The sequence below is a fragment of the Triturus cristatus genome, chromosome 4_2, assembly GCF_964204655.1.
Source record: "Triturus cristatus chromosome 4_2, aTriCri1.1, whole genome shotgun sequence".
Taxonomy (NCBI): domain Eukaryota; kingdom Metazoa; phylum Chordata; class Amphibia; order Caudata; family Salamandridae; genus Triturus; species Triturus cristatus.
In genome coordinates, this window is record NC_140586.1 from 198,185,886 (window position 1) to 198,211,285 (window position 25,400).

At 46.4% G+C, this 25,400-nt stretch overlaps 1 protein-coding gene across 2 annotated transcripts in view; it reads right to left on the reverse strand.

Moving 5' to 3' along the window:
• Window positions 1–346: 346 nt before the first annotated feature.
• IFT56 (intraflagellar transport 56) overlaps window positions 347–25,400 on the reverse strand; it is a 291,296-nt gene continuing 266,242 nt past the window's right edge. For both annotated transcript variants that reach the window (XM_085601180.1, XM_085601182.1), the window contains exons 17-18: window positions 3,758–3,891; window positions 347–1,461 (exon numbers count right to left, since the gene is read on the reverse strand). In XM_085601180.1, coding sequence (XP_085457306.1) covers window positions 1,350–1,461; window positions 3,758–3,891 — 246 coding nt within the window. In that variant the 3' untranslated portion in view covers window positions 347–1,349. The remainder of the gene's footprint in view (window positions 1,462–3,757; window positions 3,892–25,400) is intronic.

Sequence of the window (25,400 nt, forward strand, 5' to 3'; positions counted from 1 at the left end):
ATGTTTGGCTAAGACTGAAACCAATAAACAAAGTTTAAAAAAATAAAATAAAAATAAAAAAATTTAAAAAAACCTCAATGAAAACAAATAATAAAAAAGGTTTATGCCCACGCTCCCCAGGAAGTGGTCACATAAGGGGTGTAGTCATCCCAGTGGTAGGTAGCCTATTGGCTACTACCTTACACTCCCCTTAACACCCCAAAATTCTGTATTTAGGTGGTCCCCTGACACCAATGTGCATGAAACCTGTTACAGATTAGAGAATGAGCCCATCCTACGTCAAGGTTTGATTCCACACAGAAGAATCTGTAGCAATCTGTCTATAGACAACATACGAAAAGCCTTGGAAAATACATAAATAATCTTTATTTATTTAAAGAAAAACACACTACCACAATCCTACAATAGGGTACAATATTTGGACTTCCCAATGCACAAAGTTTGTGTTGCTTGTAACACTGTGAGGGGTCTCATCCTATCAGAATACATGGATTGAGGAACATACAAAGGCCACATTCTGGGTCTGGCCAGAGCTAGGCGCATAACCGAGAAGGTGATGGTTAAGCAGAGCACTGTAAACTGTACAGTACTGCAGCTCCTGATCCTGAATAGGAAAAGTGGCATGGTGCCATATTAAATTGTCACTCTTCGGTACATGCCTTAAAATATGCCTCTTCTCGAAATCACAACCCTCAACAAGTCTGTCCTTGCACCGTCTCTGCACAATCATGTCTGCCCCAGCATTTTATACGACTCCTCCCTGTACTCACCAGCTCCTTTCTCACCTGAGTTTCCTTGTACTGTAGATTACTCAGATATCTACTCACATGGCCTTATACTGTGTGTGCACGGACCCACCAGTGCCCATGCACTTCTTTAACCCATTCCTCACCATGTTCAGAGGATAAAAGGTAGAGGAGGTTGGAAGAGAGAGAGGGCAATGGAGAGAAAGATACACGGAAAGGGGAAGACAGCCATTCAAAAATAGAAAGGGGCAGTGAGATAGAGGAAGGGAGGGAGAGCGAGAAAAGGGGAGAGAGACAAGTTGAAATAGGAGAGCTGTACTGAATAAATTAGCACACAGTGCTAATTGCACACGAACTCTTCAGCTGTGCTGGATAAGCCTGATGGCCATCACTGGTCCTGATGTGCAAGACTGTATGAGTTCAATGACTCGTAATGTTTCAAAGTAGTCATAGGGGAGCACTGAGAGTCTTGCTAAAAGGCACTTAGGCATGGCTTGATATCACACTATAAGAGTCAGGTTCCAGCGCAGGAAACATTTCTGGTCCTCACGAGTCATACATAGCAGCAGTTGGTCATCCCTGCAGCGTCTGGCTCTGTCCACCTCAAACAGGAACACGGTTCTCCTTACCCCACTTCTTCAGAATACGCACAATGTACTCAACTTGGGTGCTGCCCGTGCTTCTCAGAAGATGCAGCACTTCCCGTAAGGTCTCCCTGTCGAGAGTCAACAAGGGAAAAAAATGTCAGTCTTCACAGGGCACAATCCCTTCAGCCATGACATGCTCTTTACACTGATGTTGCAGAATAAGCGGAGGAGGCTTGAGAAGGTACATACAAACAAAGGAAGACATTAGTAGGGCACCAGTGACAAGTGGATACAGCCAACTGAACAAGTGGGCAGATAAGATAGGACCAGAGAATAAGAGAAAGGTTAGAAAAATATGATGGATTGGGGGCCACAGGTTACCTCCCTCCAACATTTCATTCTCAACAAGAGGTGGGATGAATTATAACTAAAGAGAACACCCATCTGGAGAACCACTGAAACGGCAAGGGATCCTGCCTACAGGCTACATCTTGAGCAGAGTTCAAGAAGGACTTTTGTCGATTGATTAATTGATTTGATTGATTGATTGATGCAGAAAAGGCGCCTGGCTGAATTTCTAACTTCCCCCCCTAATATGAATGGCAAAGCCAGTCAGTAACCTGTGAAAGACTTAAGTGACCTCTAACCACTTCACACATTTCTACAATGGAATGCTGCCCAGTGCTAATGCAGAGGGGTCTGATCTCTTTGCTGAATGAGCTTTTGGAATATCCAGAATGGGAAATTTGTCAGCTGATACCAGATTTGAATGTGCAAGAATATTCTTATCTGCTTTGGGACAGATGCATTAGATGCATTAGGTGGTACCAACAAACTGTTTTGTGGTCCTGAAAGCCTGGGTCTTATGTCTGTAGAAATTAAGGACATGCTTTAACAGAATGGCTAGAACTGTCAGAAGTTTAATGAACAAAAACAGGCAAAGAATGTAGATATTAAAAAAGAGCACATATGTTTAAAAACCCACCTTCTCTGTAGAAAAAATTTCAATTACACCGGTCAACAGAACCAGATTTTACTTGTCAGGACCGGATTGCAGGTTACGCACTTACTGCCCGATGCGTGTTAACCGGGCGGTAGGAAACATTCCCTACGAACTACACTTCCCGGCTTGCAACGCAAGTCACGCCTCACGTGACACGGACGCCGGCTACAGGGATAAGGGCGGCGGAAGGAAACAGACGCTGCCGATAATTCTGGTGGATTTCCCGTAGCAGACTTCTCCTACGGACATCGAGACTTCTGGGCGGTAAGAGTGCGAAAGCACACTTTTTGTATCGTCATTTCTGAAGGAGGTTGAGATGCTAGTTAACCTCCCGATCACCTCCATTCGTGACTCCTCTGTTGGCAAAGACCCAAACCCTGGCGGTCTTATGCAGAAGAGTGTTTGTGTTTTCTGGGCGCATTTCAAACAGCATACTCCCTGTTGGGGAGACTGATAACCATCGGTCTTGTGCGGGGAGATGCCAAGCAGGATTGATTACAAAAGACTTGCTTGGGGTATTGGGTTTCCTATAACAAGCCCAAGCGACTCACTATACGGACCCGGGCTACACTGTTATTGTTATATGGTCTGTTAATATTCCTTCACATTTTTTGTGGTCTTTATTCTCGCCACGTTTTCTAGGAGAGAGTCATCTGAGAGGGTGTGCCGCTGACAAGGCCTTGCATATCCAGCCATGCTTCATGTGTTTCTTTGGTAGGTGTTACAGGGGAAATTAGTTGCACGCATTGCAAGGTATCAGAAAGCGCAGGAATTATTTCCAACGTATGTTCTCTTTTGTGTTACTAGTTACATGTTGTGAACGTGCCAACACCCTCCGCTCTCTTCTGACAACTGTCCTACACCTTCTTTTTATTTCAGGTGGGGGGGTATAGGCTTTGTGCATTTTGAATGTAATTAAGTCTTTGGAGTGAGCCATCCGTTGTATTACCCTGCGCTCACATTGTATTCTTGTATCCTCCTCAGATCTCCCTCCACGCAGTTCCTACCCTTTCCTTCCCCCGCTTGACCACTCCACCAGTCTGTGTGTCTTTATATGCCAGACTTGGGGCCGTCTAGGTTGAGCATAAACACGATCCCGAGGATTCAGAACGGAGGAGCCTGACATTACTAACTTATCCAGGAAAATGTATAGCCATTAATAAAAATGACCAGCCCGTTATAAAAGTACAGATCTCACGCTTTCCAAATAGTAAAGCTTGTGGGCAAACACCTTCAGTATGAAAACACAGGGCCGAGTACCTAGAAATTGGCCAACTTAGACTCTTGAGTCTTTTTTATTCTTACTTTATTCACTTAAATGAGAACCTATCAGTGTGAATGTGGAAGGTGGCATTTCCCAGAATACGTGATGGCCGTCAACAGGCCAAGAAATTCTACTTTTATTTATTCATAGTACTCACTTTGGTTCTCGGCCTGCAAGGATCATTTGGAAGATGCCAACACAGGCACCTCTCTTGCCCTCCCAATAATCAGGGCTGGGGTCTAACCTCTCCAACACATCGAAAGCTTTGGCTGAGTAATAGAACTGTCCCATCTGCACAAACAAGAGAGCATATAAGATAGTGAGACAAAGTTAATGAAGCACATTGACTGTCACTGCTTAAAAAAACAATTAGAATCACATTGTTTAGTATATGCATTGCATGATGGCAGCTTGGAATACTGTGCAAAGAAGAAACCCACTGCCCAACAGAAAATAGCTGCTGATTAGTAAACACCAAGTGCCTGTTTCCCATAGAACGCCACCACTTCAAATGCCGTTCTTGCTCACAAATGACCACAGACTTTCGAAGGGAAAAGGGAGACACACCAATTCCCATGTTTTAAACCGATCACTCATCTTTCAAATGCCTTCTTTCGATCTGTCCAAACGGAACAAATGTGTCTGATAAGATTCTAGAAGCTTGCCAAGTATTTGAAATGCTGACAGGTAGCTTGTTAGCGTGAAGTAATTACTGACCTTAGTTATTAGGGTCCCAGAGCTGTAAGAGGTTACTGGACTCCAGCTGTAGCACTCAGACTGGATTACGACTGGTGTCCGGGGGGGCACAGTACTATAGGATCCAAGTACAAAAACAGAGTAGAGAAACTGTCGAAGTGGTCTTCAAGGAAGTTATGTGGGTTGGCGCCTTACTAGCAAGAGGCATGGCCCTAAATACTATTATAGAGCTCAAGAGCAAAGTGCTATACAGATCTGTAATGTTAGAGTCTATGGACAATATAATTTAATAGATATTGTTCATGAACTCTGAGCCTCTGGTCTTAGGACACAATCTGAGGTCCTCAATGAAAGGATTGGGAAAAACAGGGGCAGCAAAATCACAGTCATGTAAAAATACTCTTCAAAGGCATAGCTGTTAGTGGCCTCAAGATCCAGACTGAGATCCTCAGTGAATGGAATGGGACAGGAAGGGCTAACTGTTTACCTTGAAACACTTCAAAGTAAAGTGTATATTTCTGTTTGCACAGCAGGGATATTTGGTGCTGGTAAAGGAGTTTGAGGTTTCAGTGCATCTGCCACAGAAACTCTCTGGACCCAAATGACTACATGAGAACCACCTCCAAAAAGTACAAAGTGCCCACATCAGTCTTTGGCAAGCACACAAACACTCCTCATGATTACAAGGACAGCATTCGGTGTTTGGACAGAGTCCACTGGAATTTAGAAACCACTGTTTTGTTGAAGGAACACAGTTGTTTCTTGTGCCCAAACACTAGAAGCTCTGCACTATGCCACTAGATGTTTGAAAGCCCTACATTTTGCAAAACGTCAGTCACAGTTGGAATTATCACAGTGTCAGCAGTGCCCACAGGATATGAGGCATGGGCACCAGCCACCGATGTCCCAAAGAGAAGATACAAACAAAGAATGGGGTTTCAAATTTGAATAGCTCTGGAACCACACCATTCTCCGATACTTATTTGACTTCCCAGGCCAGGGACTGAAGAGTAGATAATCTCTGAAGCCTTCCCGATGAAACTAGAAGGCACACATATGGTTTCCTGCAGCGTGGGCAAGGTCAGGGACAAAGCAGCCTCATGCTCATCCTCATCCTCATCAACAAACCCAAGCCACCCGAACCTGCTCCGCGCCCACCGAGAAGGAATTGGAGCAAAGTCAGAGAGGAACAACTGAACTCTACCCTAAACGGCAACACCCCCACTGCTGCAACAAACGCCAACCACGCAGCCACGGAATTCCACACTTGGATCGCCAACTGCGCAGACAAGCTCGCCCGCTACGCAACCCCGACAAGCAGCGCCCCCAGGAAAGCCGCCTGGTTCACAACCGACCTCCAAGAAGCCAGACGCACCTGCAGACGCCTGGAGAAGAACTGGAGAAACTGTAAGACACCTGAAAACTACACCACCTACAAGGATGCCATGATGGAATACCATCAACGCATCAGAACCACCAAAAGGATCCACAACAGAATCCTCGCCAACTCCAGCAACCCCAAGGAATTCTTCAGCGTCATCCAGGAAATCACCAAGCCCCGCAGTGAAGCCACGGACATCACCCCCTCCCAGGGCTTCTGCGTCAAACTCGGATTCTACTGAAGATAAAGAACCTCTACGACAACTTCAACAACCATACGCCTGACCCCACAGCCAGCCCTCCCTTCGACAATGCCAGCCAGCCCACCATCTCCGCCTGGACACCGATCACGACTGAAGAGACCGCCACAACCATGAAAAGCATCCAATCCGGGGCCCCCACAGACCCCTCCCCTCCACACAAATACCACAGAGCCGCCACTGCCATCGCACCCGTACTACAACGCACCATCAACACCACCCTCGAGACCGTCTCCTTCCCAGACGGCTGGAAAAACCCAGAAGTCAGGCCCCTGCTCTAGAATCTCTCAGCAGACCCGACGGACCTAAAAAACTACTGGCCCATCTTGCTCCTCCCCTTTGCGGCGAAAGTCACCGAAAGGACCATCAACGCAGAACTGACAAAGTTCATCGAAGACCATACCATCCTCGACCCTTCTCAATCTGGATTCCGCAGCAAACACAGCACCGAGACCGCCCTACTCGCCGCTACCGACAACATCCGTACCCTCTTCGACCAAGGCCACACCGCAGCCCTGATTGTACTTGACTTATCAGCAGCTTTCGACACCATCTCCCACCTCACACTTGCAGCCAGACTACACAACGCCGGCATACAAGGCACCGCTCTAGACTGAATCTGATTGTTCCTCACCGGCAGAAGCCAAATGATCAGACTACCACCCTTCCTCTCCGAACCCACCGAAATCAATTGCGGAGTCCCACAGGGATCATCACTAAGCCCAACCCTCTTCAACATCTACATGGCTCCCCTCGCCGCCATCGTCCGACAGCACGGCCTCAGCATAGTCTCCTACGCCGACGCCACCCAGCTCATCCTCTCCCTCACCAAGGACCCCGCCACCACCAGACTCAACTTCCAGGAAGGAATGCAGGACGTCGCTGCCTGGATGATCAACAGCTGCCTAAAACTGAACTCAGAAGACAGAAGTTCTCGTCCTCGGAAACAGCCCATCGGCTTGGAACAACACCTGGTGGCTCACCACCCTCGGCAGCCCCCTGACCCCCACCGACCACGCCAAAAACCTCGGCATCGTACTCCACTCCTCCCTCTCCATGACCCGACAGGTTAACGCAGTCGCCTCCAGCTGTTTCAACACCCTTCGCATCCTCCGTAAGACTTTCAAATAGATCCCCACCGAGGCAAGGAAGACAGCCACTCACGCACTCATTACCAGCAGGTTGGACTACTGAAACGCCCTCTACGCCGGTATCAACAAGTCTCTACTCCGCAGACTCCAGACGGTACAGCACACTGCTGCCAGACTTGTACTCTGTATCCCTCGACACAAATGCCTACACAAAACCGGACCCCATTATCTCAACAACAGAATCGCCCTCCACGTAATCAAAAGAAACCTCCGCTCTGCCAACCTCTTCCTCGACGAAACCCAACGAATCCACAGAGCCAGAGCAGGGGGGAAGATCCTTCTCCTACATCGCGGCCAAGACCTCGAACGAGCTCCTGACCGACATTAGACACGCCTCTCCCCTGAACACCTTCAAGACGGCTCTGAAAACCAGGCTCTTTGACTGAGACAAACTGCTGACCCCTCCTCTCCTCCCCCCAGCGCCTTGAGACCCTCTCGGGTGAGTAGTGCGCTTATAATCCCCCTGATTGATTGATTGATTGATGCTCAATAGCAGCATAAGGCAATGGCTTCTCCCCATGGCCCCAGCCAATGCATATTATGGTGATTTGAAGAAACTATGCAGCCGTCTCATGACTGTTCCTATAAGCCTTCTCTGTGTAGCGTGCCTCTAGATCTCAAAGGCAGTCAAGCACTTCTCCTAAAAGATGCATCCCAGTGTCTTCCTCCACAAGCTGGCAGTCTTTTGGGCACAGGATGACAGCAGCAGCGCTTTCTCAAATCTTGGGTCCAAGCTTACCTTCAACATGAAAGGAAGGTAGTCAATAGCAGAGTGCTACCTCTGGAATAGAGGCCGTTTCTGCTACACTCGCATGCAGCTCTGCTTTGGAAAGTTGAGAAAATTCTGCAAGACTCGGCTTGTTGAAATGGCTGAGGGTAGAGCTTGAATTCTTATGTACTCTGCCACTCACAGGGGCAACAACAATATATGATCAGCACTTGCAGGGATGACAAGCAAAGAGCCTCTTCTGGGCTGATTCACTATTGATCATGTTGCTGCCACCACCAGTCTCTCTAAGCCAGGTAGGGAGGACCATGGCCACTCTCTGAATGAGGGGTGCACTTTGGTAACCATGCTCCAAGACGACACCTCTCAGGGCTCAGACCATTTAACAGGGAGAATCGGCTTTCTTTGGCCGGTACATACTATAGCTCATGGTTTCCCCTCTGACCCCCGCTTTAAAAGCATCTCAAACTATCCCGGTGCATGTGCTCTCCCTATTAAAATCTCAAAATTGCTTATTCCAACCCTTCATATGAGACACATATTCTGGATCATGTAAGCGTCCCCGTTCAAAAGTCCAGCCCCGTTCTTGCCTTACCCATCCAGTGAAAGTGGCTGTAAGAACTGGTGGGTTATGGTCTGAAAGTATCCGAGGGTATTTCTCTATCCTAAGTTTTGAGATAAAATGGTTTGACACGAAAAAATAATCAAGTCGTGAGATAGCCATATGCGGTGCTGAAAAGAAGGTGCTACCGGGGTCTTCAGGTTTCAAATAAGCCTATGCATCAGTTAGACCGTTCTTCCTAATTAAATTCGTGAGAGCTGCAGAGACCCTTCTTTTCCTATCGTAATATCCACCTCCCGAAATACCCCAACGCACCCCCAACCCATTAATGTTAAAATCCCCACAGACTATCACCGGCATGGGCCACATTACAAGTTCAGCATCCAAGAATTCGAGAACCTCAGGGTCATCACCAGTCGACCCATACACCAAGCAAATTGTGAATATTGCACCACCCACCGAGCATTCAGCCATAGCCCAACGACCCCATTGATCAGCTAGCTTTCCTTTAACCTTTATATCACTCCTACGGGTGAGAATTGCTACCCCTCTTGTACGGGTACCATGTTTGGTATTCACCATGAGCTTATATCCTAACTGTTCCAGGATACTGCCTCTAGTACCTTCTATGTGAGTTTCTTGAACACATAGTATATCGATTCGTAAAGATTTAAACAAAATTGTTGCCCTTTGCCTTTTGCTTTGATCGTTTAACCCGCAGACGTTAACTGAAGCTATTCGCAGACTCATTATTGTTATGCTTTGCCAGTTCCTACACAAAGCCTGCAAAATCCCCATCATACTATAATTTTTTGATACATCAAAACTTAATCTTACAAAGCTCATTCTCCTCACATTTTTATTCCCAAAGCTCATCTCCATACCTTCCCTCACGTGTTGTGCTGTGCTGTGCCCTTGCCCGTCTCCCCCTCTAACCCCCCTCCCCCTTGAGAAGAACAGACCCCACCCCCCCACAACCCTTACAGGCAGATAGGTCAAGCATGACCTATGTATGGCAGCTGATCTCACATCTCGAGCCACACCAGTCCTCCCACCCCCCCATCGCCCCCCAAACCTGTGTGAACTCACCCCCATATGCCTACCTAAGGGAAGCGGCGTTTACTTCGCATGCGTTTCTTCGCATGCCGTTAGTACGCGGTCGTTGTTAGTTAGCATACCGTTTGTACGCAATTCGGAAAAACGAATTGCAGTAAGGGGGAGAAGGTGTTGGATTTAAAATCCAACACCTTCCCTAGTGTCCGCATAGACTGGAGTTGGAATAGTAAATTATACTATTCCAACAACCAGCACCCCCTTACTGCAATTCGTAGTTCCGAATTGCGTACAAACGGTATGCTAACTAACAACGCGGTCGTACTAACGACCGCGTAGAAACGGCATGCGAAGTAAACGCATGCGAAAAAAAGTTATATATTCCTACCTAAATCAGTGACAAAGACCAAAAACCAAATCTAATAATCAAAAGACAAAATGTTGGATCCAAAGCGGATATGTACTTCGAGTGCTTCGAGTCCCAAGAACCTACATCAAATTCAATGATTAGTCAGCAGTTGAGCCCCCTTGTGTGATACTAGCCGTTCCGCACCTCCCCCTTGCCTCCTTAACCTCAGTGAGATATTCTTGTGCCTTGATTTCGGAGAAAAACATTCTCACCCTTCCATTTGAGATAACCTTGAGCCGGGCAGGAAATAACAAAATAGCCTCACAACCCAGCCCCTGAAAGGGAGTTATCAACTGCCGGAGTCTCCACCTCTGCTCAACCGTAGTATGGCCAAAGTCAGGCCGAGCGAAGAAAGTGTGACCCTCATGAGACCGTTTAGAATCCCGTCTGGCCCGATCTATTATGGCCTGCCTTAGAAGAAAGTTCCCAACATAGATCAAAATTGCTCTAGGTTGCTCCCCCTGACTGTTAGCATTAATCCTCCTAGACAGCGGGAAGCGATGAGCCCGCTGAAACTCCATCTCCCAGTTCCAATGGGCAAGGTCAGGAAAAGCACCTTTCAGCAAAGAGACGACAAAGGCCATAATGTTCTCCCCCTCCACGTTTTCTGCCAGTCCAAGTAGCCGTACATTATTTCGGCGTTGCCTGTTTTCAAAATCTTCCAATTTCCAGCGCATATCCATAGACTTCTTTTCTTGTGATTCCTTAAATGTCTGGAGCTTGTCGACTTCTACCTCCAAGACAACAGTTCTGTCTTCCACCTGGGTTACCCGTTCAATCATATCGGTGCACAGCTTATTAACTTTGCGAATAGCCCCTTGCGGTTTTTTAGTGGCCTGGAGTGATCTTCGGCTCTCTTGTCTGGCCTACCCCTGCATCTGCTTAAGGGTAGCGTACAGTAGCTCTAATGTAGATGAGGAAGCTACAGATTCAGAGTTATTAGGGCCATTAGAACCGCCTTGCACAATATTCGCTGGATTGGATCCGTAAACCATGCTCGTGGTCATTGTTGTTGCGGAGTAATCCCATTCAAGTATACGAGCTGTGGCTAAATCTGATTTTGAGGATCTAGCTTTAGCCCTTGCCTGTTGCTTTGAGTTGGAGGATCTGCTGCGATGTCTTTTTTTGTGTAGCGGATGACTCCCCCGAGACAGTCTCGTCAGATGTATCTAACTCACTGAGCCCAGATGATTCGGAGTCATCGTTTAAAGAATAAAACTTATCTCCCTCTGGGTACAATAAGGGTGCGCTAGACCATGATGGCGTCGCGATCTGACCAGTAAGACCAGTTAGGCCGCGAGTGACATTATCCCCAGCGTTATCCACCATTACAGGCAGTGCATCAAGCTGTATATCCGGTTGTGCATCCGATGAGACAACTGATGAAATATCGGGACATACCGAAGTGCCATTGCTATTCTGAACTCCGGCCATTGTTGATGCAGGCTCGCTGCCCACTATCTCGCCGACCAATGTACTAATATTAACCTGAGAGGAGCATCCCCCGGCTTCTAGAGGTCTTTCCTCCCTACTCAGAGTCTCAACCAGCTCCCCAGAAAATCGCTGTGATTGCAGACCCACCGTCGGCTGCCGTAAGGAGCCCTCTACGGCAGCTGCAGCAGCCCGGAGGCGAGTGCCTCCCGCCATACCAGCTTCTTTCAGTTTCGTGGCGTTGTCATTGCTCTTCTTTGCTTGGCCCCCTCGCCGCCCCGGGTTAAGCCTCGCACCGCGTCTGTTAAGGAATCCTTCGCAGGCTCTTTGGCCGTTTTGTTTGACTTGGGAGCCATAGTTTGCCGACAGTACCTGCACAGCCTCTGATGCAAAAGAGAAAGCAGCCGGAGGGTCAGACCAAGCCTCTTCGAACACAGCAGCAGGTGTCCGCGGTTCCCGAGTCCCAGCACTCAAGTGTCCAAACCAAGCCAGTGAGTTCCCAAAACCATATTATGCCATCCGTCTGTGCATGTTTAGGTGCCTCAGGAGGAGTGAAAACTGACGCAGCTCTCACTGAGGTCAGTCGGCGGCCATCTTGCCCCAGCAAGAGGAAGCAATTAGAAAAACCTTGATTAAGATAGAAAAGGATCTGGCTATTGCTATCTTGGTGCAGACCAACTGATGATATATTACTACAGCTGACCGCAAGTAAGGCTGATGCTGGAGAGTGGATTGCTGCTAAAGCTACGGAAACCTTTTTGGCAAAAAGAGAGCATTGCCATGAGTTTAGTGAGCGGGTGGGGCATACTCTGGCGGTGAGACTAAGACAAAAGACTACTGCGGGAGAGATATCTGAAATCTTGGATGTTAGTGGGAGCATAGTAGCCGATGCCTCGGGGATCCGGGAGGCTTTTCGGCAATTTTATCAATGGCTCTATACCAATGAACCCTCAAGGGAGCCGAATATAATTCAAGAGTATCTAGATAAGATACCCCTGCAGCGGATTGATTTAATAGATAAGGAGGCACTCGAGTCCGTCTTGACACAAGAGGAGATAATGGGTGCTTTGCAAAGTTTACCATCTAGCAAGGCTGCTGGTCCAGACCTGATTCCATTCGATTTTTATAAAACTTTTGTAGATATAATAGGACCTGATTTGACTGAGGTTATTCGGCAGGCTCCGACAAACCACCGAGGAAGCCAGGCTCATATAGGCCAATAACCCTTTTAAATAGTGATGTTAAAAAGTGCTCTAAGGCTATGGCAACAAGGTTAAATGGTATCATGAGGAAAACAGATCATCCCTGTTCACACAGGTTTATAACCGGTCGGGGAACAACGCAGCGTGTCCGCCGAGTAATAACACTTTCTGATGCAACGGAGTTCTCTGGGGACCCTATGGCCGCTCTGGTTTTGGATGCTGAGAAGGCATTTGATAGGGTCTCCTAGGAGTTCCTGTGGGAGACTCTGAAATGGTTTGGTTCAGGAGAGGGATTTATTAAAGCCATCCAGGTGTTGTATAGAGCACCTACAGCTTGTTTAAGACTAAATGGGGGCTACACTGCACCCTTCTTTATTGAGCGTGGAACAAGCCAGGGATGCCCATGTTCACCCCTTTTATTAGATATATATATATATATATATAGATCCCCTAATACGACTACTGGAGGCCAATAACGGAATTAAGCCTATTGTGTGTCAGGGTCTGGAATCTAAAGTACTAGCCTACGCGGACAATGTTGCCATTGTCACTGCAAATCCTTCAACTGCACTTACGGTGGTGGAGACGTTCGCACGGGATTTTTGGTAGATTCTCAGGTTATGCACTAAACATAGCAAAAACTCAGATTATTAAGAATAGGCATGCTATTATGGCTGACCCGCGAGTAACTGAATCAGCAGTGTATCTAGGTATCACTATTATGCCATAGTTGGGGAGTCTGGTTGGCAGGAATATTGAGCCGGTAATTAGGAAGGCGAGAACTGATGTTGACAGATTTAATAATCTACACGTCATTAGTGCAATGTGGTTAAGATGATGTTCTTACCAAAAATAATTTAACTTGTTTAGGGCAATACAGTTAGAATTTGAAAAACACTAGTTTGTAACGCTGGAGAACATAGTTAACCGCTTCATTTGGGCACATGGGAAAACTAGGAGAGCCCTTAGGTTTTTGTCACTCCCACGGGAAAGAGGGGGCTTTGCTGTTCCGGATTTTAAAACGTTTTATTGGGCAGTGGCTCTCCAGTAAATGAGTATATTATTTGGTGCACCCCCTGGCGATTCCGCTGAGGGCTTACTGATGTATACAAGCTATTGCTCGGGGATCAAGCTGTGAATTGTTTTATGAAATTTAGCGAGCCCAGTTATTATAAGAAGACGAAATTTAAGACATTACTGGCTGCCTTTAAAATCTGGGCGGCACTTAAAAAAAAGATTGGTCTTGGGAGGATCAATTATTATACCCAGCTCTACAAAAACCCCATGTTTCCTGAAATATTTTCTGATGGGATCATGGCGGATTGGGCAGAGCGGGGGGCCCGGAATGTCGGGGATCTTATACAGAGGGAAGGCTTTCGTCAGTTTTGTGATATCCAGATGGAGAATGGGCTGGATAGATGTCATTTTTTTAAATTCTTGCAGCTGCGAAGTTTTCTTAGCAAGAAGGTGGGGGGTTTAAAGGGTGTAGTAAAATGAAAGTCATTGATATCATTAGAGACAGCAGGAAGTGCGCTATCAGGTTAATATATGCTGAATTAGTCGCGCTTAAACAAGATGATTTGGTTAAACATGCGGGTAAATGGGCGGAACGGGTGGGTGTTGAACCAGAGATGTTCCTCGACTCTTTAGAACTGGGTCAGACGGTGTGTGTTCGGCAGGGCTTCAAGCACAGCACTATAAGACTGTTTTTGCACTTTACTACACCCCGGCAAGTATTGCCAAGTGGGGCGGGCAGGTAGGAACAAGCTGACCACGGTGCGATGCACCTGAGGCTGACCTTGTACACATGTTTACATCCTGCTCACGCCTTGAAAACCTGTTAGACTCCATCACAAAGTTTCTTGATTTGACATTAGGGCTGAAAGTTACGCTAACCCCTGCTCTGATACTTCTCGGAGTCAGCAATATTGAGGTGCAGGATTCATTTTATCAATTTCTTTTTCTGGCTATGGCCGTAGTACGGATAAGTATTGCCTCTGCCTGGCTTGACCCGGTGCCCCCAACATTTCAGCAGTGGTTGTCGCGGTTACTCTCAATGTTCACTCTGGAAAGAGCTATATACGAGAGAAAGGGTAAAAGAGCGAGACATTTGGGTCGACGCATTTGGGCTCCTTTAATGAGATGGAAGGAGTCATAGAAGGCTAACGATCCCTGAACCATACGCTGAGAGGGATCGGAGAATCTATTTGGTGTGACACCTGTTAGTAAATGCTGTCAATATTGTTGTTTGTAGCATGAATTGATATATGGCTGAGCTCTCCCTTAACTATATCTTGGAGTAGGATGAGTCATTGTTCATTTCTTTTTTAACTATATTTGAGTGGGATGAATTAACACTTATCTTCTTTTTTGACTGCTAAAAAAGTCTGGATGTAACCTCACGGCTTAATATGTTATGTAAGTTTGTGCTGTTTTTCAAAATATAAAAATTTGAATAAAAAACAGTTAAAAAAAAAACAATACATGGCAGGATAAGACTGCTCACCAGGGCCATATGTATGAATCTTTCTGCCCAACAGTACATTCTTGTTAGTCTGCACATAGAATTCAAAATTCGCAAAAAGTTACCACAAATGGAATATTTCTTGCGCCAGAGAGGGCTTTTCCTGATAAAAGTATTCATCATAGTTTTCAAAGCACAGTTAAGAAAACAATATTACTCACCAGTAATAATGGTTCCCCAGCAGTGGAATCCAGATTCAACAGACTGAAATAGTACTTACAATAGAGCAAAATCCAGAGGTTATACTACATGGTGAAGAATATTCAACCCTCGTATAGTTTAATTTGTCTAACTTTTTAAAACTTGGAAAAGAGGATGGCAACGGTTCGAATCGAACATGTACTTGACCCCAAAGACATTTTATTTTAATTTGATTAATTATTCTTGTAGTAACAATAGAGGTATTTACACATACTCAAGGGATCAACATTATTTATAGAGTCACAGTTTTGTCAGATCACATCATAACATCTCCTCCTTTTTTAGCTTTACAAATAATTATGTGGTATAGTGGCCTCTAATATTCTGAGTTTGGAATCAACAAATACCCTGTGTAAGAACAATCAGTATAAAAACAATACAAAACAATTCTTATGAGCACACTTTGAAAGCAGCAACAAATGTCTGCGATGTTAGTTAGTTTCGAGGTTCTATGTTTCTTTCTTCTGTACTTCTCCTCCGGCCAACAAGTTTCATACGTCAGTAAGTGAGGTCAGCTCAACACCTTACATCCAGCCACCTAGTGTACATATCCAGATGGCTTAACAAGATATACAAGCCTTGTATAAATTTGCTGAATGCAGTTATAAGTAAGCCTAACTCTTCAGCTATACAGTGAGCTGGTAAGTTTGTCCCCAAGCATTTAGTAACGTTTGCATACCAGATGTGGTCTTCTCACGTGTTACCACAGTGTACAATGCACCATACAAATTTGTTGTATGAAACAAGAGACAAACTATAGTGATGCAACATAATCTGATCCCTGAAGAAGTCAATACTAAGAGACCTAATGAAATATGTTGGAACATCAAAATGAACAACCTTCTCAGACATTTGTGACAGTTTTTTAGAGTGTGCTTACAAGAGATTAGGGAGCAGTGGTGTAGCTGCTCTTCAGTCTTGTTGAGGCACCTTGCAAGTAGATTGTGACCAACTTGGAATCAAGTTAGCGCTGTCAAAACTCCTGCGATCCACACAGTTGTCAGTGAAAAAACACCACCAGTCATCAAATTTAGCTCTAAGTTTCTAGGACAACTATTGTCTTCATTTCCTCCGGCTTCATTCTGGAGATGCGTTTGTATGCATTGCATAATACATATTATCGTTTCCTGTGTACATCTGCAGGCCCATCCATGCATGTTCACTCTATGTTGATTAGACAGAATATAAGAAGGAGTGCATCTGAACATGTGAATGTCTGTTGAGTTTCATTGTCATTTGGGTCCATGGTAGCATAAGTGGTACGATCTCTATCTTGCCCCTTATGGAAGTTATCCCCATCTACTTTTCTGCCAGATACGCTCTAAGTGGGCCTCATATGTCTTTGGGTCCGAAAGTCAGGGTGCTGCAGGAACACTTATGTCTCAATTTTGCCATTACATGCGGCCATGTATTTTAACCAATCACCAATTTTGGGTGTTATTCCTCTGTACCAGTCAATGGCTATGCTATGTTGAGCTAAAAATAAAGCAATTGCTGTAAACCTGACTGCACCGGATCTGATTTAAAGTGCAAATCTACTTATTTCAATAAGACAACACACACTCACCTACATCAACCGGCCGGTGAGGCAAAACCAGCGGAAGAGCAGGGAAGATACTGATGTTCATGGGTAAGGATAATTGTAAAGGAAGGGAGGGATATATCATTATAACAATAGATATCAAGAGTAATACCTATCCACACCACACAACTTAGTCCACCCTCTGAAGTAGATCTATATAATAGGGCTCAGTATGATACATCTGGTTGTTCATCAACTGCCAACATCTTTTAGAATTTGTGAGGTTGTGACCATGTTCGTGGTAAGTTGCAGCACTATCAGATAATTAGGGCATGTGAGTTCTCTGAATTCTTTGCCAGGAATGATATGCAGGCTTCCCACCTGTTGTCAAATACTTGTAGTTTGTTCTCCAGTGAGGGAGTACGTTTCTCCATCCCTATAAGTTCTCAGAGTGTGTGCAGCCACTCTATGTGTTCTGTTGTCTTGTCTGTACCCAACTTGGACATGAGGACCTGTTTGGCCGCACATAGAGCTAATGTAATTGCATCCTCTCTATAGGATTCAGCCGGAAATACAGTTTAGTCAGGAGCCCTAGTAGAACATAACTAAGTAACAACTTAATTTCGGTGTCAAAATTGTTATTTATGTCCCTGAACACGTCCTCCTAGTTGAGTTTGGGACATCGCCAAAGAAGGTGTGTCAATGTGCCTGAGCTCTCACAATTACACCAACATCCGTCAGAAGTTCCAGAATTTCATTTTTCTATCCTAGAGGATATATAGTAGCAATAGTGAGTTATTTTGAGCATCGCCACTCTTCCTGTTGTGCTGAGGGACAAAGTGTGGATCCTATTAACTATGTGTGAGCATTCTTTATGAGTAAAGGAATGTTCTAGTTCTGCTTTCCAGAGTTTTTGAGCCAGTGATTTGGTGGAGTCAGGAACCTGGCTCAATAATCTATAGATGTTGGAGTGCATTTGTTTATTATCTGTCTTGGTAATTAACCATTTCTCTAATGGAGTCAGAGACCTGCTAACATGGGGTCAGATTGTGGGGTGGGTTACCCAGTGTTTAACATGAATGTACCTCTATCTCTTCTACTCAGGAACTTCATAGCTGGATTTAATTTGATCAAAGTGTGGGATCTGTTTCACACATTCTAAAGGGGAGTTAATGCCTCTGGTTATATCAGACAGCTAATCATGCAAGTTATAATGATATGACCTTGCACCAGAATTCAAATATGAGTGGGGAAGGGGCAAAAACGAATCCAATGTTAACAATACCTGCATGGATTACTTGGCATCTGGGACAATTGTGGGATTAAGATGGGCCTATTCAGTGCTGTTTTTTAGGGCAGTGACATGCTTGCTGCAGCAACTTAAAATGAGGTAGCTTTTGTCTGAATGTAGGGCGACTTCTTTGGTTTGCATGCAATGATATTTACATTTTTCATAATTTAGACCTTCACTGATATCGATCTCCAAAACCAGCCTTCTGAGAGCAAGACCACCGTCCCTTGCCTCAGTAAACATCATGTATGAACAAATTACTTACCTTTGGTAATGCCTTGCTAGAGACCCTCTATCCGCAGATTCCTTACCTTAGAATCAGACTGGATCTGGAAATTCTTTGTCAGTAGTACCCCTGCATGCTGGTAGGTGGCACTGTTCCGCTCTGCGTGGCGTCGTACGAGTCATTCATGCCTTGATGAGACTGCGTAGATGCCATCCCAATAAGCGGGCGCCACGCCAGGAACGCAGAGTCACAAAGAACACTGGTGTAGAAGACTACAGCCCTGAAAGGGTAAAACTCTGTCCCTAGAGATTTGTTTGACAAACGGAGGTGAATGGGTGAGTCTGTAGGAAATCAGCTGCTAGAGTCTCTACCAGATAAGGTGTTCCCGAAGGTAAGTAACTTGTTCATCTGATAGAGGCTCCTAGCCGCAGATTCCTTACCTTAGAATAGATCCCCAAGCAATATGTCCCCTGAGGTGGGTCTGCACATCGAATTCACACTAAAAAGTCCTGCAAGACCAAACGGGCAAAGTGCCCATCCCAAAGGACCTGAATGTCCAGGCAGTAGTGCTTGGTGAACGTGCGCAGTGAAGCCCACATTGCTGCCTGGCAGATGTCCAGGACCGGAACTCTGCAGTGGTCCTAGCCTTAGCTCTGGGGGAATAAGCATGCAAACCCTCAGGGTATTGCCTCTTGGCCAGTGCGTAGCAGATTTTAATGCAGAACACGATCCACCAGGAGATTGCCTGTTTCTGCACAGCCTTCCCCTTCTTGGCTCTGACATATCCCACGAAGAGTTGGTCATCCACCTGGAACTCTTTTGTGTGATCAAGGTAGGAGAACAACACTTTTTTGGGGTCCAGTCGATGGAATGGCTCCTCTTCTTTAGAGAGATGTGGCAGAGCATAAAAGGTAGGCAGGGTGATGGACTGACCTACATGAAATTGAGTGACCACATTTGGCTGGAAGGAAGCTCTAATGCAATGAACCGGCTTGCCAGGGAAGATGGTAAGGTATGGAGGCTAGGATAACAAAGCCTGGAGCTCACTGACCCCCAGTGGTGATGTTATCGCCACTAGGAAGGCTGTCTTGATGGCAAGGAGCCTGTGGGGACAGTTATGTAGCGGCTCAAAGAGAGTGCACATCAGAAATGTAAATATGAGATTGAGGTCTCAGTGAAGCATGATAAGCAGTGAAGGTGAAAACATATGTTGAAGACCTTTCAAAAAACAATTTACAACAGGAGATTTGAACAGGGATGGCTGATCTGGCAACAGCAGAAAGCCTGATATAGCAGACAGATAGCCCTTTAAGGTGCCCAGAGCAGAGCCTTGCTGGGCAAAGGAAAGAATAAAGAGAAGAACCTAGGAAAAAGGATGCCACAAACTTGCCCCAACAGCAGGCGTATACCGTTTTGGTGGAGGGATGCCTGGCTGCCAGAATAACATCGCAGACTTCAGGCCGAAGGTCGAAATCTGCCTACTGTTGCAGCTCAATCTCCGTGCAAGAAGGCGGAGTGTTGACAGGTTCGAATAGAGCACTCTTTTCTGCTGCTACAACAGAAGAAACTCCCAAAGGGGCTGCCTGATCGGAGGACCAATAGCCATGCTCAACAGGTCGGGATACCACAAACTCTCTGAGCCTAGTCCGGATCGACAAGGATGACTTGGGCCTAGTCGTTTCTGTTCTTTTTGAGAACTCTGGGCAGGAGTGGTTTGGGTAGAAAGGTGTACAGGAGGCCTGAGCTCCACTTGAGATGACAATCTGCTCCGAGCTAAACTGAAGCGTGCTGAACTGCTCACATTGCGCGTTCTCTGCGGTGTCAAAGAGATCTAACCAAGATTCCCCCCCACTGCTGAGATCTTGCACCACCTCTCCGGATGGATTTGCCATTCGTGATCAGCTAGGCATCTTCGGCTGAGTTTGTCCGTCATGGTGTTCGGAGAGCCCGCCAGGTGATGAACTTCCAGGGATATACCATGACGTTACAGTTATGTCCAGAGACGCAGGGCCTCGACCGAGGGTTTACGACCCCACTCGCCCTGTTTTTGCTGTACCACATGGCGGTGGTGTTTTCCGTGAACACCTGCACTAGCCTTCCATTGATGGTGGGGAGAAAGGCTTTCAATACCAGTCGGATTACCCGGCGTACTAGAAGGTTGCTGTGCAGTTAGGATTCTGCCAGAGACCAGAGGCTCTGAACTCCACCTCTTCCAGATGGCCACTCCATCCCAGGAGGGACACATCTGTCACCGCTGTGAGATCTGGTTAAAGAACGGGAATGGGTTTGCCTCCGACCCATTTACGGTTTATTAACCACCACTGCAGATCTTTTGCAGTTCCCTCTGAAATCTGGACCATGCGGGAGAGATTTCCCGAATACTGACCCCACTGGAACTTCAGGTCCCACTACAGAGCCCGCTTATGCCAGCCGGCATATGTCATCAGCAGGATGCAGGAGGCCATGAGGCCCAGTAGCCTCAGAGTCAGTCTCACCAAAATCTAAGATAGAGGCTGAACCATCGGTATCATAGCCTGAATATCGCTGTTTGGGAGGATAGGTCTGAAACTGCACTGTGTCCAGAACAGCTCAGATGAAAAGGAGCATCTAAGAGACCATCCGGTATGACTTCAGCATGTTGATAGTGAACCCCAGCGAATGCAGGAGGACCAGTGTAGTCTGGAGGTGGCCGACGACAGCCTGAGGTAAGCCCACCTTCAACAGCCAGTCATCGAGATGGGGGAAGACTGGCACCTCTGATCTCCGCGGATGGGTGGCAACCACCATCATTACCTTGGAAAACACCAGTGGGGCACTGGTAAGGCCAAAGGGGGGCACAGCAAACAGAGTGCTCATGGCCCACTGTGGGCAGGCAGGACAGGAATGTAGAAGTATACATCCCATAAGTCCAGCACTACCATCCAGTTTCCTGGGTCCAGGGCAGACTAGACTTGAGCGAGTGTGCGCATTTTGAACTTCTCCTTCTTGAGGAAGAAATTGAGTGGACACGGGGTCTAGAAAAGGATATAGGTCTTCGTCCTTCTTGGGCACCAGAAAGTAGCAAGAATAGCAAACATGACCTACTTCTGGCATTGACACCCTCTCGATGGCCAAGACAGTCCTCATTTAATGGTGGAGCAAAGAAAGATGGTCCTCTGTCAGCCTGTCACAAGCTGGTAGGATGGGTGGAGGGGTAATCTTGAAGGGGAGGGAGTAGCCTTTTCGGATAATCTGCAGAACCCATTGGTCTGATGTTATAGACCGCGAGTGAGGCAGGTGATGGTGTATCCTGCCTTCCACTGGGTGCCCTTAATGGTAAGGGGGCAGATTATAAGAATCGAGAACGTCGCACATCAAGCCGCCAAGTGCTTAGGTGATTGAGGGTCCGTTATCTTAAGGCCTTCGGGTTCATGGCGTGGCAGTAGACACGGGTCTTAATGTCATGGTCGCACTCAAGGCCCCAAAGGCAAACAAGATGCAGGTAAGTCACTAATATCGGTCGGTGACAGGCGCCGCAGGGTTTGAAGCCGGCCTTCCTTGATGACATTCCTGCCACACCGGGATAAAATCTAAAAAAACTCGACAAAAGTTGAAAAAAACCTCAATTAGAAATCGATCTGCGCTGACTTGTGCAGAAAGTAAAAGAACAGACATCAGCGCGCTTAGATGGCGCCTATATAGGCACCGCACACGTCACTTCTGGTGCAGATGAAACTACGTGGAGCCGATCGAGGCCACCTACCAGCACACAGAGGTACTACTAATAATTTCTGGATCCAGTCTGAAACCTAGGCATAATTCTAAAGTAAGGAATCTGTGTTAGCTGTTGTATAAGACTGTAAAATTGTCAACTGTTTGGAGGGACCAAAGAACCTTTAAAATAAATTGTCTTGAAAAGACAAACCAGGTCCTGAAACTATGGGGAGCCGTCTGTCAGCATTAGAAGCCTAAGTTGATCATCACTTGGTAAACAAGGCAAAATGTCTGAGTCACTTTATTTAAAAAAAGACCTGAGCTACCAAGATTCTTCAGAAACTGTAACTGCTATGGAGCTAGTATGCAAAGTAAAACTTTCTATAAAAAGCTACTGATAGGAGATTCTGGATTTAAGAAGACATATACACTAAGTAGAGGATGAAAACAAGTTACTTACCTCTAACTTTGGTTCTTCAGTATTGGTAACTTTCATAGATTCCCATAGCTTGTATCATTCCCCGTCGTCGGAATGGGAGTCTCGGTCCACAAGATAACATAGCAGTAGGTACAAAAGAGAAAGAAAAAGGCCTAGGCCTCATTCCCTTTTGTAGCATATCTACCTCTTTTTGTAAAAGAGACCAAAATAGAGCAACAGCCAATCAGATTAGCATCACTCCACAGACCCTTCCTGAGAGAATCTCAGAGCCTCAGATTTTCGTAGCCGTTGTGTAACAGTACAACCAAACCTGCCGAGGGCTGAGCTTTCCCAGGGGAGGAGGGTGGGCGCATGGGAATCTATGAAAGTTACCAATACTGGAGAACCAAAGTTACAGGTAAGTAACTTGTTTTCTTACTCCAGTATTGGAACTTTCATAGATTCCCATAGCTTGTATCAGAGTAGCTAGCAGTCAGAAACACATTTTGCTTCCTAATGACATCTCATTCTCCATTCTCCTTAACCGTTTTTTTTTCTTTCAAGAAAACATAAAACTACAATGCAATCACAGAAAGAACACATAGCAAAATGTGCAAATAACAATTAGAAAGGAAGGAGGGAAGTAAGGAAAGCTCACCACTCAATGGAAGCGGTTCCTCAGGACTGCCTGGCCTACAGCCGTGTCTTCTTGTGCCAAGGTCTCCAGGCAGTAATGTCTTGTGAAGGTGTGCGTGCTGCTCCAAGTTGCAGCCCTGCAGATGTCTTTAATCTGGACCCCCGCAAAGAGAGCCGTAGAGGAAGCCATGGACCTTGTCGAGTGTGCTCTAATTCTGCCCTCTAGAGGCTTGTTCACTGCAGAATGACAGAACTGTATAGCACTGGAGATCCATCGAGCAATACCCTGCTTGGACAGGGGTAAGCCTTTGCGGGGAGTTCTGAATGCAATGAACAATTGAGAAGATTTCCGAAATTCTTTAGTACGGTCCAGATAAGATTTGAAGCACCGCTGCATGTCCAGCGAATAAAGTGCCCTTTCCGCCGGTGTAGATGGCTGAGGAAAGAAAGCCTTGAGAATTACCGGCTCATTTAAATGAAAATCCGAGGGCACCTTTGGTATGAACTTTGGATTAGTCCTTAGAATTACTGTATTCCTTTTGAATTGGAGGAAAGGTTTCTGGATTGTGAGAGCTTGTAATTCTCCAATAAGTCTTGCCGAAGTGAGAGCAAGAAGGAGTGCTAATTTCCATGAGAGGAATTTCAAATCTACTCGATGAACCGGTTCAAAGGGAGGCTTCATCAGCTGGGTGAGAACCAAGTTCAAATGCCATGGGGGAGGCGGAGGCCTCACAGGAGGAAAGACTCGAAACAGGCCTTTGAGAAATTGTCTGACAATTCTAGAGGACCAAAGAGAAGGCCCAGAGGCAGTGCGTCTGTAGCGAGAAACTGCAGCCAAGTGAACCTTTATGGACGAATGAGCCAGACCTGCCTTAGACAATTTCCATGAAATAAGGAAGAACTTGATGAGGCTGAGACAAGAAAGGATCCACACCTTGCTGTTGGCACCAGATGCAAAAGTGTTTCCATTTTAGACGGTAATTCTGGTTAGTGGAAGGAGCTCTAGCCTGAGAGAGAACATCCCTTATCTCGTCCGAGAGATGAAGATCTAGGAATTCTCGCTGCTCAGGAGCCATGCTGAGAGGTGTAAGGAACGAGGATCTGGATGCCAGATCTGGCCCTGGGACATCGTGAGAAGATCCGGGATCGCCCGTAGAGGACGTGGAGGGACCAGAGAAAGAAGGTGAAGCCCCGTGAACCAAAACTGCCTCGGCCAAGCTGGGGCTATTAGGATAATCTTGCATGGCTCCGTTTTGATCTTCCTGAGTATCCTCGGAATTAACAGAATGGGGGGAAAGGCGTACACAAATGCTCTTGACCAAGCTATCGAAAGCGCATTCCCCAGCGATCCGCGATGGTGAACTTTGCTTGTGTAGAACTGGCATTTTCTGTTCACCGGGGTAGCAAAGAGATCTATTGAGGGTGTGCCCCACCGGTGAAAAATGTCATCCAAGACCATCTGGTTAAGTTCCCACTCATGGCTGACTGACGAAAGCCTGCTGAGTCTGTGCGCCTTTTCGTTTAGCACTCCTGGTAGGTGTTCTGCCGTGAGCGATATTCCGTGCAGGATCGCCCATTCCCAAATTCTTTGGGTCTCCTGCGACAACGGAAGAGATCTGGTACCCCCTTCCTTGTTGATGTAGTGCATGGCCGTGGTGTTGTCCGTGCAGACGAGAACCGCCGAACCCTGCAAATGTGGAAGAAACGCTTGAAGAGCCAGACGAATCGCTCTGAGCTCCAGGAGGTTGATGTGAAGAAGGCGGTGCCGGGGCAACCAATGCCCGCTTACGTGAAAGTCCTGAAGCACCGCACCCCAGCCTTCCAACGAAGAGTCTGTTGTGACAACTTGAGGAGCCGGATTGATTACGAAGGATAGACCTTGGGATAAATTCTCCTCCTGTGTCCACCACAAGGCGGCTTCTTCATTGCCGCAGTAATCACCACCTTGTCGTCGAAAGAGCCGTGAACTTGTTGGCACTGCATGTCTAGTTGCTCTTGAAGAGATCGCATCCGCAATCTGTAGTGGGGTATCAAAGGGATGCATGAAGAAATCACTCCTAGAAGGGATTTGTGACAGCGTACTGAAAGACATTTTCTTTTTCTCAACAAATGAGCCAAGGACCTTAGTTTTTCTTGCCTTTCGAAGGATGGAAAAGCCTTGTTGGGAGACGTGTCCAAGATAGCCTCTAGGAACCGTGCTCTGTTTGACGGACAGAGAGACGACTTCTCCCTGTTGAGAGTCAGACCCAGATTGCTGAACAGAGTCATACATGCCTCGACTGTCTCCTCCGCTGTCCGCCTGGACGGAGCCTTCAGCAACCAGTCGTCCAGGTAGGGGAAGATTTGAAAATGCCGTTTCCTGAGGAATGCTGCCACCGGTTCCAGCACCTTGGTAAAGATCCTCGGGGCAGAGCGAAG